At 35.0% G+C, this 17831-nt stretch overlaps 1 protein-coding gene and 1 pseudogene across 1 annotated transcript; one reads left to right on the top strand and one right to left on the bottom strand.

The window, feature by feature from the left end:
* Positions 1–5643: 5643 nt before the first annotated feature.
* Positions 5644–10422, bottom strand: LOC120340063 (uncharacterized). Its single transcript, XM_078116420.1, has 5 exons — positions 8847–10422; positions 7684–8520; positions 7471–7606; positions 7038–7147; positions 5644–6471 (listed from the first exon to the last, which is right to left on the bottom strand). Exons 1-5 carry the CDS (start codon positions 8944–8946, stop codon positions 5729–5731), a joined length of 1926 nt encoding a protein of 641 aa, XP_077972546.1. The 5' UTR covers positions 8947–10422; the 3' UTR covers positions 5644–5728.
* Positions 10423–17252: 6830 nt separating this feature from the next.
* LOC144427234 (elongation factor 1-alpha 1 pseudogene) lies at positions 17253–17551 on the top strand (annotated as a pseudogene).
* The last annotated feature ends 280 nt before the right edge of the window (positions 17552–17831 follow it).

The following is a 17831-nucleotide window of genomic DNA, read 5'->3' on the forward strand; positions in this document are numbered from 1 at the left end:
AAAATGGGAAAATGGATTCGCCGCAATTGCGCGTTTGTTAAAAGAGCCGACTTTTTTTAGTGTATGAATGGCCATTTCTGTCGCACAATATTCAATCTATGACAACAACGAGAATTTAAAATGTGTTTCTATTTTAATTTAATTATGTTCATGGTCACTCGCGGTTGCGTCTACTTATGACAAGATGAAAGCATTACTTCTTTAAAATGCCACGGCAATCTGCGAACATATTAATATGAGAATATATTGCCCGATTATATTTAGCTTTGATAAATATTTTTTTGCGATCTTGCGTATCTGTAATCGCCGTTAGACACCTACCAGAAAAAAAATTATTCCTCATTATTCGAGCTCGCGAGAAACACCACTCGGGTAATATCCACGCTTGTGCCGGCCGACTCGTGTTTTCATCGATGTGAGTTGTGTAATCCAATCGTTTGATTAAGCGACGCGCAAGTGACCTGTCGCGTCACCTGTTACCAAATTTTCGAATAGTAAATTGCTATTTTAATAGTTTGTATGTATTTGAATATAAGCCCAGCCCTACTCAGTAACCAGTAATTATTGACTCGATTAAACTTGAATAAACTTGGTTTTTATGTTTGATGTAAATCCCAACGTAACTTGGCTGATGGTTAAGTTTACCAAAAACGTTTGCGACCCGCAGTGAATTTATGGCTCGCTGCGGACTCATTTAAACGCTCCGCGGACTTATTTGAGACCGCGGACTCGGGTTGGGAAACACAGTTCTAATCAACTCATGTTCGCTTCTTTGTTCGTCGCAAAACACCTCATGAAGAATATTCCAATATTGCCTGTTTTAAAATAAGATTTGAAGTAAGCTGTTAGGCTATGAGTAACAACTTTTATCACTTATTAGTTATGCAACACGAAAGGGCACAACCATAAATTTTTTGCTCCTGGAATTCACTCTAGAGAGCAGCGATATTACACGCGTTTTTTCCACAGTATGTTCCGTAACGACTGTAATTATGCGTTACGGTAGGATTTACGTACGAACGTAAGTACACAGCCCAGTATCTCAGAATAAACATACGCGGAGAGGAGAAGTTATAGATTAAACTTTGGGCAAAACAAATCGGTAAATTTACTGTAATTGTGCGGAATCGATACCAGGATACCAAGTGATGGTAAAGTTTCAGCAACCTTGCTTTGTATGTCGGATGAAAATGAATTAGTTTGAATAATCAGATCTTAATTAAGAATAACTTTTCAATTGTTTTTCATTTTACTTTGCAAAAAGACCGTATTATGTGATGAAAATTATTAGTGTGAACAAATATTGTTTAAGTGTTTTGCAACAAGTTTTATAGGTCGCAAAAAGTGCACCAATTCTACTCAGAGTACTATAACTATTCTAGTTTTATAGACTTGAGATTCGAAACACAATTATTAAAACTAATGCAAAACATAAATCTCACGATTTAGAAAGAATACATAGGATCAGAGAAGCGGCGCTCTTGCATAACAATGCTGATTTAACAGGGGTCGCAGGTTTTTTATTTTCCCGCATTTTCAGATTTCTCTCAAATTTTATAATTCTACAGTTTGGCCAGTTCAAACCGGAATATTTCAAAACAAAAGTTGAAATTTTACTAGCCGTCTAAAAAAGGAGAAGCGATATAAAAGGTTCAAAACTGACAGGTTTAGATGGGGGTTATATAAACTCAAAGTTTAAAATGTGCTTGATTCATTGAGTTCCTGTTCTCGCTGCCTTTTCTCAGCCATGTTCACTGATATAAATCGTGTTAGAAAACAAATTGGGCCATCACATTGCTAAATCCACATATTTACTCCTCTGACTTCTTGTCTAATGCCATATTCCATGGAAATTATGTGGAATATATGTAATTTTAATATATAGTTGCACGTCTTAGTTAGGTTAATAAAAAGTTAACTCGTGTCTGTCTTCCTAGTTGCTGATCGGGGAATAAGTCTAAAAAACTCATGGAAAATATTCATAATTTTCCATGCTCTTAGGCTCTAAAAACTTAGCTTACAAATTTTAATTTTAATCGATACACGTGATGGTAAACATTGCTTTGTATATCGGGGAAAATGAGTATAGTCTGAATAATCGGCTATTCGGAAGTTTGTGTAACAAGAAGGCGGGCACCGTAACGTACTAAGTGTACCAGGTTAGTGCATACTTTTATTTCAATTTTTCTTATTTTTGTTCTATTACGAGTTCGGGGACTAGCCAAGTGCCTCCTGTAGTATTTGTACCTGAAGTTATGGCCTAGCTAGCCTTAATACGTTGCACTGTCCGCCATCTTGGTCCACATACTTCTGGAGTATCGAAGAGTCATTGTTTTTCAATTTTCTTTGCGAAACGACCGTGTAATGGGAAGAAAATTATTGGTGTGAACATAAATCGTTTTAGTGTTTCGCAACCAATTTTATAGGTTGAAAAGAGTGCACCATTTTCATACAAAGTACTATTTCTATTCTACTTTTATGGACATTAAATTAGTGCAAAACATAAATCTCAATCTCACGATTTCAAGAAAATACATATATTCAAAGTAGCGACGCGCCTGCATAACAATGCTGATTTAACAGGGGTCGCGGGTTCTTTAGTTTCCTCCATTTTCAGATTTCTCTCAAATTTATCAAAACAAAAGTTGAAATTTCAATACATGTCTTTAAAAAGTAGGAACGATATGAAAGGTTGAACCAGAATTTTGCTCTACAGGTATATATATAAATTCATAATTCATAATGTTATCAATTCATTGAGTTCCTCTTCCTGCTCCTTTACGTCGGCATTGCCAAGCTATAACAAAGCGCTTAGTAAATTTGTCCTTGCTACTTCCATCGCTAAATCTACATATTCCACTCATGTCTGCTACTTTGTTCACAGCAAAAGTCTAAAACACCTCATGAAGAATATTTCCAATATTGCCTGATTTGAAATAAATTTTAAAATAATAACTTAGACTCTAGAAAACTTAGCTTACAAAATTTTATTACTTATAAACCAGGGGTGGGCACACCGCGGCTCGCCAGACTTTTTGTGCGGCTCTTCTCACTAACATAAATTATTATCCAAATTTTAACTAAGAGAAAAACTTTAACGTAAACTCTTTTAATTTAATAAAAGTCGTAAAGAAGTTTTCGTCAATAATTAGGACAAATTATGTTTTAGTACGAAAATCGCTGTAGCGTTGAATTTAAGTCAGTCGAGTCAGCAAATCTTTCGTCACAATGGTCAATGTTTATTGATGCGTCGGCGATATTGCAGCTTGATTGCGGTTAGTTAGTCTAAGCTAAGTTACTGTGCGATGTGTCCAAAATTTAAAAAAAAACGAAAGTACGAAGATGAAAACATAGTTGCCTTGTTTATCTATTTATTAGTATTAGATTCTTGTGTGAATTTCTTTTCTGTTCATAGTATTTCGATAATATTAATAAATTCACAAATTCTGCGGCTCTTTTAAAGTTCTGACTTGCAGCATGCGGCTCTTATACTAAAAAATTGTGCCCAACCCTGTTATAAACTATACCGCATGAGAGGTAAATACCGACTGTAATTATGCGTTACGGTTGGATTTACGTATGAACTAAAATACTTAGACCAGTATCTCAGAATAAACATCAGCGAAGAGGAGAAGTTATAGATTAAACTTTCTGGCAAAACAAATTGGTAAATTCACTGTGATTTTAGTGTGATATAGTTACCAGAATACCAAGTGATGGTAAAGTACCAGCAACATTGCTTTGTATGTCGAATGAAAATGAATTAGTCTAAATAATCATATCCCTAATTGAGGAAATTTTGAAATATCTCAATTATTCAATTTACCTCAAAACAACAAGACCGAATTATGTGGTGAGGTTTCAAACAGGCGTGTACAGACATTGTATCAGTGCTTCGTACCGATCGTTTGTTTAGCGCTTATGAGGTAATGATTCAAATAAAAAGTAACCTTGCGTTTTGTTTGTCTTGGTTGTTGATTTAATAGAATATGTAGAACTCTTTATGATTCTTAATGGAAGACGTGTGATGCTATACTACAGCCCTCGATATTTTTTAATTTACACGCTCACGCCCACTTGTCTATTGCTTGGCTGTAAGAAGACTTGAAATAAATGTGGTTCTACATTTTACCGATGGCTACAGTCGAAGCGTTGCTATAGGTGTATTGTACTATTTCTTATGTTTATATTAAATAAATAGGCCTATATCTGCTTTTCCACATCTTTATTCGGAGAAAAATGTTGATACCCCGTTTGCAAAACTGTTTTATTATTCGTGATTCATCTCCAAGATCCCGCTACTTTTAAAAAAAAAAATTAGTAAAGCTAAATGATATCGCCATTATTAGAGTGGTTCATTACCAACTTAGCTCAGGGTGAAACTTAGCAGTTGAAATTAAATATACAAGATAGGTCGACCATTTCCATCTCTTCGCCAAATATATCTAATTGAACAGGGAAAACTAAAGCGTAAAAAATACGTGTTGTAAATATAGATTTCATTAACCAACAAATTCAAAAAATATTCCCACACTGGGGGGGGAGGGGTCGATACCGCATGGAGGGTACGGGTGAAACAAGTTTTAGGGGTTGCAAAGAGTGCAACAATTTAACACAAAGTACCGTATATATTCTACTTTTTTATACTTTAGATTTGAAACACTAAACACGTATAAATGTATATATACGTCTCTCTGTTAGTGTTTTTATACTACTAAATCTCCTTATTATTTTCGTTGCATATATATATATATATATATATATATATATATATATATCAATGTGTAAATACCCTATACGCACTCTATTATTGGCTTTTATACTACTAAGTCTTCCTAATAACGTCGTTGCGTACATATATAAATGTATATATACTTCCCTCTATTAATGGCTTTTATACTACAAAGTCTCCCTAATAAGTTTGCTGCATATATATATTTATATATGTATATATGAGTTCCCTTATTACTAGTTTTTATAATACTAAGTCTCCCTAATAAGTTTGTTGCATACATTTATAAATGTATATATGCGTCCCCTTATCACTGGTTTTATACTACCAAGTCTTCCTAATAAGTTTGTTGCATACATATATAAATGTATACATACGTCCCCCTATAACTGGCTTTTGTACTACCAAGTCTCCCTAATAAGTTTGTTGCATACATATATATATGTATATATGCGTCCCCTTATCACTAGTTTTTATACTACCGAGTCTTCATAATAAGTTTGTTGCATACTTATATAAATGTTTATATGCGTCCCCCTATTACTGGTTTTCATAACACTAAGTCTCCCTAATAAATTTGTTGCATACATTTATAAATGTATATATACGTCCCGTTATTACTGTTTTTTAGACTATCAAGTCTCCCTAATAAGTTTGTTGCATACATATATAAATGTATACATACGCCCCTATTACTGGTTTTTATATTACTAAGTCTCCCTAATAACGTCGTTGCATACATATATAAATGTATATATACGTCCCTCTATAACTGGTTTTTATACTACTATGTCTCCCTAATAACGTCGTCGCATACATATATAAATGTATATATACGTCCCTCTATAACTGGTTTTTATACTACTATGTCTCCCTAATAACGTCGTTGCATACATATATAAATGCATATATACGCCCCCCTATTACTGGTTTTTATACTACTTGGAAATATAAAAAAAAAACATGCACAAGACAAATAAATAATGAAAAGAAAAACTAAATGTTGATACTTTTCCAGAATTCATGATCAATAACCTGCTGAATTGTTATTAGTTGGTCTTCATCATCGTGTGTCATTCTTGTGAGCAAATCATTGGCCAAGTGAAGGTTAGGAATAAGTAGAGTACTGGGATCAAAAGCAAGCGAAAAGGAATAATAAAAAACACGAATTTCCCGTTGATTGGACCATAATTTATACAAGTTATACCCTAAGGTAATAATATCACTTATACTGAGATTATATCCATAGGAGTAATATGGTATAAAATAGTTCTGAAAACTAAATTTCACATTTTGCATGTCATGTGAAAAAAGAAAACTCCCCTCCATTTCCCCATGAACAATATTATATTTATGAAGATGTTGTAGACCACTAACTAATTGTTTTGCATGTACGAGAGCAAGTCTAGGATCAAAAGGAATATTGTTTTTTTCCCTCTCTTTATAATATTCATGAAGAGTCTGGAACTGGCATCTTTCAGTAGCAATAAAATGTTGACTTGTTCCATTCACACGACCACTAGTCATAACAGAGATTAGGTTTGGATGAGGTGGAAGTTGCTGAAGAGCTTCTAGTTTGTAAAGAAAGTCTGCATCCCACGAAGAAAACACCCATATTGCTAAAGGTTCTGTCTCTGAATTCGGAAGTTTCCGTTGACCTTCGTAAACTGTGAAATCCGAAAATTCATAAACCACATTGTCTTTATACCACAAGATATCATCAGTGAGATGTATGCGATCTAAAATGTCATATTTTTAGAAGAAAATTAAACACAAAACTTGATCTGAAGGAGAAAATAGTTAAGTGATTTACAAAATAAATATTACTGTAGTTTAAATCTGGACTTTTCAAACTAGGGGTCAACGTGAGAGCGCAAAATTGGGGTCGTGGCAAAACTTTTCCGACACTACCTCATGTTAAAACCAAAATATTGATCAAAGATGAAACCAGTACGAAGACCAAGATAAGATATTTTGTGCAAGAATCCGTCTCTTAAAGGTATTGTCAATTTTAGTACTTTTAAAATATTTTCTGTATTATTTAATTTTGCTTTTTTTTATTTTAGTTACTGCGAGTCGAGAAAAAATTTGCCAATGCCAAGTCGCAGTTAACTGGCGTTATATTTTTGCACAGACTTGGTTTTGATGGTACATGATGGCAGAATTATTTATTCAAAAAAATTTTGAGCAAACATAACATCATTTCTTATCCAAGATAGTTTTTTTGTGGTAAATCGGATACAAAACACCCGGAAATTAAATGTTAAGTAAAAATACAAGCATTGTTAAAATAAACTTATCTTACCTACGGAGGTCGAAGCTGCCTTCCTATTCTTTGCTTGTTCTTTAAGATATTTTACAAAGTGGAAATTATTAACGAGCTTTGATAATGAAGTTGCAACTTGTGAAGAATGACTGAAATTATGATTGGCTAGTTTTAGTTGAAAAAATTATTTGACTACCACAGCCAATAATAATATTCTATTCATCTATTGCTAAGGTTAATTCCTGCATGATATTAGTCATGTTAAACACACCAATAAAAAACATTTATAGCCTCCTGCTCAATCTAGGACAGGAAAATTATGTTATTTTGCAGTTTGTTTTAGATTAACAGTCGCCTTAGTCAATAAAAATACTCCTGGGAATTAATCTTGGTAATTTTAAAATAAAATATATTGTCCACAAAAAATATTTGTAAGATATAATAAATCAATATACAGGCTAAGTATACAAACATTTTAGTTTTCTTTCTTGTTGACAAATCTGATTTAAAAGTTCCATTCTCAAAATGTGGAAGCAAAAGTTTATCATGGCTGCTCGTTAGAGAGCTGCCAGGTGTAGATTCTTCCTGTAGATCTCGGAATAGTAAACCTGAACAGAGAGTTTTCTTTGATAAGTGTTAACTTTCAGTTAGCAATCACAATATCTCAAATAATATTTTTTCCTACCTTTTACATTTGTTGGAGCCATATATTTATGAGAGAGAACCTCGTTTATTATTGGACGTTTACGAGGAACAAACTGCAGCATCCATTCCAGTAAATCTTTTGCAACTTCTTTATCTGGAACTAAAAGTCCGTCCAGGTTCAGGTTTTTATGGTTTTTCATGAAATGATTCCATAGATCCCTTTCGTCACCAAAGGGATGTTTACCGTCACTCCATACATAGTAAACAATGACAGCCAGTGAATATATGTCAGTTTTTTGTGAAGTTGGAAATCCAGGCACAAATGATTCAGGGGGTCTGTAACCGTCAGTACCGAGACCTTTTCTGGTGTAAACTGTTTGAGTCTTTGACTCGATGACTTCACTTATGCCAAAATCACCAATTTTGACAACTTTTTGATCCAGGGATAAAAACACATTATCAGGCTTAAGATCTTTGTGCACCACAAGTTTATCATGAATGTATAAAATTCCAGCAAATAACTGTTTTGCAAAATCAAGTGCAAGTTCAGGATCGAATGGGATTTCGGTTTTCTTTCGATTTTCAACAAAACCTCTCAAGTTGTCTTGGTTACATTTGTCCATTGCAATGTACATATATTTCATTGGACCTTGTTGGTATTCATCTGAATGAATCACAGAGACTACATGAGTGCTAGGGTTCAGTCGGTAAAGAATTTTTGCCTCTTCCACACTTTGTTTGTTGTATTGAACTAATTTTATCGCAATCGGACGAGTTCCATAAATTGCACTCGATATTTCTCCTTCATATACATCGCCATGGTTCGAAATTTTTTTATCTTGAAACAGCAAAATAGAATCGGAAAGTTTGATCGAATCTGAAAAAACAAAATTTGATAAGGTTTACAGATTTCCGCCCAACAGACCATTTGACCACAATGTGGCATTAAAGAGTTTAAGACTGTGATATTTAAGTTATGAGTTTAAAGTATTAATATACAAATAGGAGAAAATGATTGTTTAATTTCTTTTAACATCAAATTAAAGCATAGTTATATCAAATTAGACTTGCAATATTATTTTTATATTCATAGGTTCATCAAAAATAAATATAAACTAAGTACGCCACTATCACATCTATCATCAGTTTGTAAGATCTTAATAAAGTTATAACTCGTTCCTCACCAGACATAGTAGGTCTTACCTGTATTCGTTAAGTTGGTTTCCGTACATCTGATCTTAGCTGGTGGTTCATCACCACTTTCCTCGATTGCATGCTTTGTTGTTCCACCAAGGCTTTCCATAACAGTTCACATGTGTGGCTTCGTTACCGCACAAGTTATAGAAATTTTAAATGCGTTGAACCAATACCATTAACAGTATTTTTTTTTGTTTTTCTTTATACCCAATGAGATATATTACGATCGAAATGAAAGTTAATGTTAGCATAAAATAGCAATGCTTAATACATGCATTTTCAAAGAAACTTCACTGTATTTCATTCCTTGTGCAAATATTTTCGATTAAAGCAAAATCTTATGTCCTCAATTGCTCCTGACACCCACGACTGCTTGTCTAATGCCATATTCTGTGCAAAACGTGTGGAATTTATGTAGTTTGGTTATACACGTCTTAGTTTGGTTTATCAAAAGGTCATAAACTCGTGCCTGCCTCCTTACGTTGCACCTAAATACACACTAAGTACCTTCTAGCGCTTGACTAAACAGTAGCGAAGAGAATGAATTGCTCAAACTTTTGGACAAAACAAGATGGTGAATTTACTGTGATTGTAGTGTGATATCGACACTAGAATACCAAGTAATGGTGAAGTTCCGAAGATGAAAATGAATATGGTCTGAATGATCATATCCTAATTAAGAATAACTTTTTAATTGTTTTTCAATTTACTTTACAAAAAGACCTTATTATGTGATGAAAATTATTGGGGTGAACAAACATCGTTTAAGTGTTTCGCAAATATTTTATAGGTCGCACAGAATGTACCAATTTCACACAAAGTACTATAATTATTCTACTTGTCTAGACTTAAGAATCTAAACACAAACATTAAAACTAGTGAAAAAAATAAACCCAACGATTTCAAAAAATAGATTGGATTATGTAACGGCGCGCTTGCATAACCATGCTGACTTAACAGGAGTCGCGGGTTGTTTACTTCGCTCCATTTTCAGATTTCACTCAAATTTGTTAATTCTACAGCTTGTTCAATTCAAACCAAGTTAAATGGAAAACAAACTACTTGAAGAAGAAATTCAAAACAAGAGTCAAAACTGACTTTTGCTGTACAGGTTTAGGTAAGGATTTTATAAATTCACAATTCCTAATGTGCTCGATTCATTACGTTTCTGGTTTCGCTCGCTTTTCTTGTCCTTGTTCTAAATCTGAGCTATAATAAAGCGCGTAATAAATTGGTCAGTGCCCCTTCTATCGCTAAACCTGCATATTCTACTCATGTCTGATTCTCTGTTCAGAGCAAAAGTCGAAAACACCTCATTGAGGATATTATGAAATTGCTTAAGCATTCAATTTACCTGAAAACAACATGACCGTATTATGTGGTAGAAATTACTGGCGTGTACAGGCAACGTATCAGTGGTTTGTACCGAGTGTTTGTTGAGCTCCAATGAGGTAATAATGCAAATAAAAAATAACCTCGCGTTTGTTTGTCTTGGGTGTTGTTTTGAGCAAATACGTGGAACGCTTTATTACTATTTATGGGAGACGTGTAAGCCCTCGCTATTTTCGAATTTACGATCCCATCTATTTGTCATTTGCCATGCTGTGAGAAGACATGAAATAAATGTGGTTCTACATTTCAACTATAGCTACAGTCGAAGCATTGTTATAAGTGTATTATTGTACTCTTTCTCGTGTTTATATAATCTTTTTTCAGGCCAATATCTGCTTTTCCTCATCCTTATTGGGAGCAAAATGTGGAACCCCCCTTGTAAAACTGTTTTGTATTCTTGGTTCATCCCCGCGAGCTGCCATTTATGGAGAAATTTAGTACAGCTATCTGATATCGCCATTATTTAATTCGTTCATTACTAACTTAGGTGAAACTTAGCAGTTCAAATTTAATATACAAGATCGGTTAAACATTCCCATCTTTGCGCCAAATATATCTAATTGAACAGAAAAGCTGTAAGTGGCATGAATATGTGTTGTGAATAAAAAATTCTTTAGTTTTAACCAACGAAATCAAATAAATATTTCCACAAAATCAATCTTTTGCCTTGCGATGCTTCCGTCTAAGTCCGACAAAAAAATAAAATTTTTCTGCTTGTTATTCACCTTAATTCAAGCTATACCGAGATCAAGCGACGAGAAATATTGCGGGCGTATATGAATTCCCCCGAAATCTGTCACTGAATCTTTTACGCTGATATTACCAGGCTAGTATACAACATTACCCAGTGTCTAACTTAGGAAGAACTTTTTGTTTTATTTTCCAAAAAATAGATTTTTGTTAATTTGATAATTCATTAAATACAATTCAGGGGTGGCCAACCTTTCACATACCATGCGCCACGTTTTAAACATAATGTTTCAGATGCGCCGTAAATCTCTTGTATTCCAACGCCTAATGTCCGCTCCTTGTTGAAATTGTATAAATTTATAATACACACACATATATACACACGTATATGTAGTTTTTACAATTTACAACTCCACATGAATAGAAATTAAGCAAGGAAGTATAATAAATAAAACTGATCAATTTTATTTAAGTACCGCCTTTATGAGACTTTTGCTGCTGTTTTACTTTCGAAGTTTTTTTATTCTTGGAGTTAAGTTTGTTACTGAGAGGAGCAGTGCATTCTTCAAATTTCAAATCTGTAAGTCTTGACCTCGCTTTGCTTTTAATTAGTTTCATGGCAGAAAAATGTTTTTTCACATCTATATGTCGTTCCGAAACGACATATAAAACCCTGGGCAAATTTTCTCAGTTCTGGAAAATTTTCACGGGGTAACGATTGCCAGGACTTGATCATGTCAGATGCACTTGGGACTGAAGAAAGCTCATCAAATTTAATTTTCAATGATGGATGAGTTTTCAAGTCAATTAGTTCCAATTGTATATTGCTTGGCATCTTCATTATGGTTAGTTCACTAAGTGAAAATGGGTTTATGTTACTTATGTTACTGCCCCCACCCGGCCAAGGGTAGAGTACTCTACCCTCGGTTTCAATTGGCCTTTGCTAATCAGCTGTTTGGCCTAGCGTCGCGTGATTTTACTCCAGGCTTTTTCGAGATTAGTACTTGCGTCACAGCAAGCGATTTTACGCTTTGCTTTTGTTGACAACGGTCATTTGAAGTTTGGATGAAAAAGGTGGTATTTAGGGGTCATTTTCAGCATGTTGTGGGTTGATTTATAATAAATTTTTTAGGCTTTGGCAATTCAACTGGTTGTTCAATGGTTATTGGGAGATATTTGGGAAGTCTGGGCAGTGGAAAATCCATGTTTCAAGCTGATAAATGACGATTTTCTATTTTCTCCAGAAGTTCTGAACTTTTTACTTCAGTAGGGAAAAAATAGTGAATTTTACTAATTTTTGCTAAAACTCCAGAATGAATGTCATAAAGTCCGTCCAAAAGCTAACGTCGATAATCGCCTGTTGTTTCTAATTCCAACAAGCCGTAAGTGGGCGACGTGGAGTAAGGAGAATAGATTTTAGGTACAATCAAAAGTCACCATGTAAATCGCAAAAAAACGGCTTGGCGTGGAGAAGCCAAGTGCAATTAACAATTTTGGCATGAAAAGGGTTAAAGATGCAATGCGCCACCTCTAATCATGCAATGCGCCACGTTTGGCGCATGCGCCATAGGTTGGCCACCCCTGAAATACATGCTTAGTTCATCCACGACTCGAACTTATTTAAATTCCTAATGCAGGGATCGGATTCGAATCACTGCAACCTAAAATAACTAAGTTTTTGAGTCGCTTGTAATCTCAACGCACGAACAATCTGTTATAACAACGGAATTTTTATTTTTTGCCATTATTTTGAACCATCGAAGACAATGTCTCTTGCATTCATTTGAACACTTGGGGGCTTATCAGACCGGCTATTTCCACACCACTACGCAAAATGAAGATGGTTGGAATCTCTGTATCGCCATATCCTGGAATTTGAGCAGACATTATATGACTGAGGAACTAATTAAGCAATATCTCTCATGTTTAGGTGTTTCTACGTTTTATCATATTTTGTTGAAAGGTAGGTTTTTTGATGATGAAAACGAGCGTTTCATTGTCTACATTGCCACATAGCGTTGTCAGTAAAAATTTTACCACGCTGTGGCTTTTGTCCAATCCTAAATATAGTTAAGGTCTTGCCTTATTTGTTATTTTTCAAAAGTCTGACACAAATATTAGTTTGAAAAAAATTCCCGAACTTTCAGACTTTCTCAAAGAATTATAGTTCCCAAATATTCTGGCATACTTTCAACGGATGTCAGTCCCTAATTCTTTTGGCATGCTTTAGCATTTTCTAGTGCTCAAGTCGGAATCTTCTTAGGATGTAAATTTCACGTATGCTCATTATATACTGTCAACGTTAATCACTGTTGGATTTATTTATTACTGTTAGAATTAAAATCACGGGTGTCGCTGCTCGATAACCAGTAATGTTGTACCACGTCTCCCTTCACTCTGAATTAATATTTTTCTTCTTTTTATGTATTGTTTATTCGTGAAGTGTACTTTAGTATGGTGGAAAAATAAATTACTGTTTGATTGCTTGCCACTGCACCCCTGATTACCCTGCGTGGATTCACAGGTTCGAGTCCTGTGGGCGATAATTATGCGCGAGAGCTTCCTCCACCGTAAAGTTCATGCATCTGAAAGAAATAATAAGTGGCTAACCAATCCCATACTCAACATGGACTGATACCCGGACCAGAGTCCGTGGTTCACCATGTGAATATTCGATCTCAACGACTTTCCTGTCCCCCAGGATGAATATGTAAATCCTATCCGGCGCTACAGTTGTTACCAAGAATGTGGAAACTTGAGTCGAAAATCACTGAAGTTGGAGATCAAAATTTGCAACGTCTTATCATTTAAGATAAAGTTTTAGTGAAAATGTAAAACCGACAATAAATTAATACCAAATTTTCAATAGAAGCGTCTTCCTCGACACAGAATAAATTGGTAATATCCCATCCTATCCTGAATGATGCATGCTAACCAACATTTTCAACCGAAACTAAATAAACGAAACGTCAATGCTTGTGACGAGTTCATGTGTCGAAATAACCTTTTTCATCTTTAAACGAAAACGTTTTTTTATCGAAATGAATGATGGTAATTTTCCAACAGTAGATATCGCTGAAGAGTATGATTAGTTTAAAGTGCCCAGAGGTGGGTTCGAATTCCTATTGGGACACAAGTCAGTCTACTGTTAAATCAATAATGTAACTGTTATAAAGCAAGAAGAATAGGTAAATATAGTAAGAATCGAGCAAAACAGTCAGGGTGAGGAGCAAAGAAACAGCGAGTAGTAATAAGTGAGTCCGTGGGCGAAAAGCAGGCGAGGATCGCAAGAATCGAGCAAGTGGCTTTATAGATATGGTCAACAATGAGGCAATAAATAGGATTAATAAGTAGGCAAATGGCATGCAGGAGACGAGGCAAGCAGCAGACGACGCAGGTGGCATAGCCAAATCGATATAAGGGCTAAAACAATGGGGTAAAAAATAATGAGTGAGCCGATTGCATGGTAGGTAGGGCAAGCGAGGTGGCAAGCAGTGCTCTCTTACACAAAATGAAGGAGTGTCATGTAGGGAGTTACAGGGGCGATATCAGAGTAATGGCAAAGAAAAAGTGAGTCTCGTGTAACAGGAGGAATACAGCGTGAATAGTCCGGAGAGCAGCGAGCAACGAGAGTCGGCAATGGTCGTAGGAATCAAGCATAACACTCAAGAAGAACTAGCCAATTGACACCTGACAGAACGAAAAGGATATATAACGTATATACGTGGCTTTTATACTACTAAGTCTCCAAAATAATGTCGCTGAAAGCATACATAAATGTATATATATGTCCCCCTATTCCTGGTTTTTATACTACTGAGTCTTCCTAATAACGTCGCTGCAAACATATATGGATATATAAATACGTCCCTCTATTCCTGGTTTTATTACTACTGAGTCTTCCTAATTACGTCGTTGCATACACTTATAAATGTATATATATATATGTCCTCCTATTCTTTATCCGGATTTATTTTCTCACGGAAAAATGTAAAAATTCGACTAACAAACTTTTTCACTGCTCTTTACGTAGGAATGACATTTCAAAAACAAGACGTCATAGATTACATTGTATAAACAAACAACTAATTTAAAAGGAGGAGAGGTAATGACGTTATCAGGAGACAGAGACGCAAAGACCAAAGATATTACGTCATATTCGGAACATCACCACGAAGAGACACATACTGCCTGCCAAAAGGTTTTAGAAAAAATACAAAAAAAATATGAAAATTTAGATAATTCGTGTTTGGTATGTAGTTGGGATTCTTGGATCCTGGATCCTCCAGACACATAAATTACTGAAAACATAAAATCCATCACTCAGAAAATTGTAGAATTCACCTCGACCGTTAGTACTTGCATACCCCTGCCGTATATCGTTAGCTAGCTGCGGTGCAAGTTACGCAATTACTGAGGTTGTCTAACTAAAATTAATCTTAAACAAAATACAAGAACGAGTTTACTTATTTACACGTCATTCAACACCCGCCCCATACCCTCCTCCCTGGATACCCCACTGGACTCAACTAATTTATTTTTTAGGCTCATAAAATCCAAAAACGACGTTATTAGGGAGACGTATATATATATATATATTCGAATATATATGCAACGAGTTTATTAGGGAGACGTTGTGGTATAAAAAACAGTAATAGGGGGACGTATATATACATTTATATATGTTTGCAACGACGTTATTAGGGAGACGTATATATATATATATATACGTCTCCTATTACTGGTTTTTATACGACCAAGTCTCCCTAATAACGTCTTTGCATACATATATAAATATTCGCCCCCCTATTACTGCTTTTTATACTACTATGTCTCGTTTATAACGTCGTTGCATACATATATAAATGCATATATACGTGGCAAGATGGCGGACACCGGAACGTAGTATATCAGGTTAGGGCTAGGTCATAATTTCAGGTACAAATACTTTGGGAGTCACTTAGCACACATACTAACCTGGTACACATACTACGTTCTGGTTCCCGCCATATTGGTTCACATACTTCTAGATCGCCCTGGTTTTTATACTACTAAGTCTCCAAAATAATATGGTCGCAAAAATATAAAAATGTATATATACGTCACCTTATCACTGGTTTTACACTATTAATTCTACCTAATAACGTCTATACTTACCACTCCGCATGTACGATTCCATTCTACCAACCCCAACTATCCACACAAATCACAAATTATAAAATTTTTCATATTTTTTTGTGTATTTTTTCTAAAACCTCACCGGAGTCTTTTTGACAGGCAGTATGTGTGCCTTCGTGGTGATGCTCCGAATATGACGTAATATCTTTCGTCTTTGCGTCTCTGTCTCCAGATGACGTCATAGCTTCACCTCCTTTTTCTATATAAAAATAAAATTATTTATTAAATTCGATCTTGTCCGCCTCATTTCGGAAATTTATATTTCTTTATTTAGAGATTGCGATTCTAACCACATATTTCTTTGATAAAACCTACTTTCGCCTTACTATCTGTTATTTGTAATTTATCGTTAACTGGGTATTTTTGTGGTGGGGTGACAAATTAAAAAACAAATTATTGACAAATTATAAAAAACGGGCGCGTCATAAAAAGTTTGAGAACCACTGGATAAGAAATTAAATAGATTTTTGTTAAATAAAATATAAATTAACATTTTGTACTCCACTAGTGTTGCATCTTTTAATAATAGCTTGTTTAACATTATCGGTCCATTACCTTTGTTGTGTTATTTGAATCAATTTCCTTTTCATCAAACCCGCTAGGTGTCTTCAAATAAATTTTTCCGTATTGTTTTGTCAAGTCTGTCTATAATTTTACTTATATGAAAACGAAACAAAAAAAGTCTGTGTACCCCCTCTTCCGCTTCAATGTAGCATAAGTAACTCGAGACATCGTCGAGTATACTGTTGAAAACGAGGAGATAAATCAACTCAATTTCAATGTAAAATAATATTGGCTGTGTTCGGCATTGCAAGCAAATTTACATAACTGTTGTTTAACATTTCCTCCGCAATCTAAGTCGGGTATGAACTACTGCGGTGCAAAACAGATTGCGCGGGATTGTTCGTGTCGGTAGGAATAGGGATAATAACCTCCTTTCGGCTCCCAGTAATACTATAAAAATATTTATTCAATTTTAGTTCTAATAGTCGTTTAGGATTTTCTTTCCGATAACCCCAGACGATCCCATACCCCGCCTAGTGACTATAGAATAATCTGTCTAATAGCTTATACTCCCGACAAATAATTATATGAAGACTATGTTATTCAATTTTAGGGAACACTAAGATTGCTTGATCCTTTGCTATAACTATGGACAGAAGATCTGGTAAGGTACTGGAAGCTGAACCAAAAAATTTTTGAAATCTGGTGACGCAGTTATGGTCAGACTTGTTCCAAGCAAACCAATGTGTGTCGAAGCGTTCAAGAATTATCCTTCGCTTGGTCGTTTTGCTGTCCACGACATGCGACAGCCTGTTGCTGTTGGAGTCATCAAGAAAAGTACCAAAAAGTCCGGGAGTGTGAAAGAAACCAAGGCAGCAGCTAAGGCCAATAAAACCAACAGGAGCAAAGTAGTGACTGGAAGCATCTGGCACCCATCAACAGCTTAAACCTAAAAAAGACTATGTTATTCAATTTTGGGAACAATAAGATTGCTTGATCCTTTGCTGTTGAAAGCCAGTTTATGTAACAACTAGTCTTGATAGGATTCACAAATTTATCCCGGAGGGAAGAAAGCTGATATATTTTCGGAAAGTATGGTGCACATATGGTACACATTGGTAGCTGTATTATAATCTTCCATATTGGAAAAAATATTTATTCCAGACAAAAAAAAAAAATAAACGCTCGCCCTGGAAGCATCTCTGGTCTAAAACAACTTTTGTTCAC

Source organism: Styela clava, chromosome 9 (genome assembly GCF_964204865.1).
Source record: "Styela clava chromosome 9, kaStyClav1.hap1.2, whole genome shotgun sequence".
Lineage (NCBI taxonomy): Eukaryota > Metazoa > Chordata > Ascidiacea > Stolidobranchia > Styelidae > Styela > Styela clava.

Coding starts and splice junctions, on each gene's coding strand:
- LOC120340063 (XM_078116420.1), bottom strand. CDS start 8,946: ATGGAAAGCCTTGGTGGAACAACAAAGCATGCAATCGAGGAAAGTGGT. Junction 7,148..7,470: donor ACAAGAAAGAAAACTAAAAT/GTTTGTATACTT, acceptor TCATAATTTCAG/TCATTCTTCACAAGTTGCAA. Junction 6,472..7,037: donor GGCAGCTTCGACCTCCGTAG/GTAAGATAAGTT, acceptor ATGACATTTTAG/ATCGCATACATCTCACTGAT.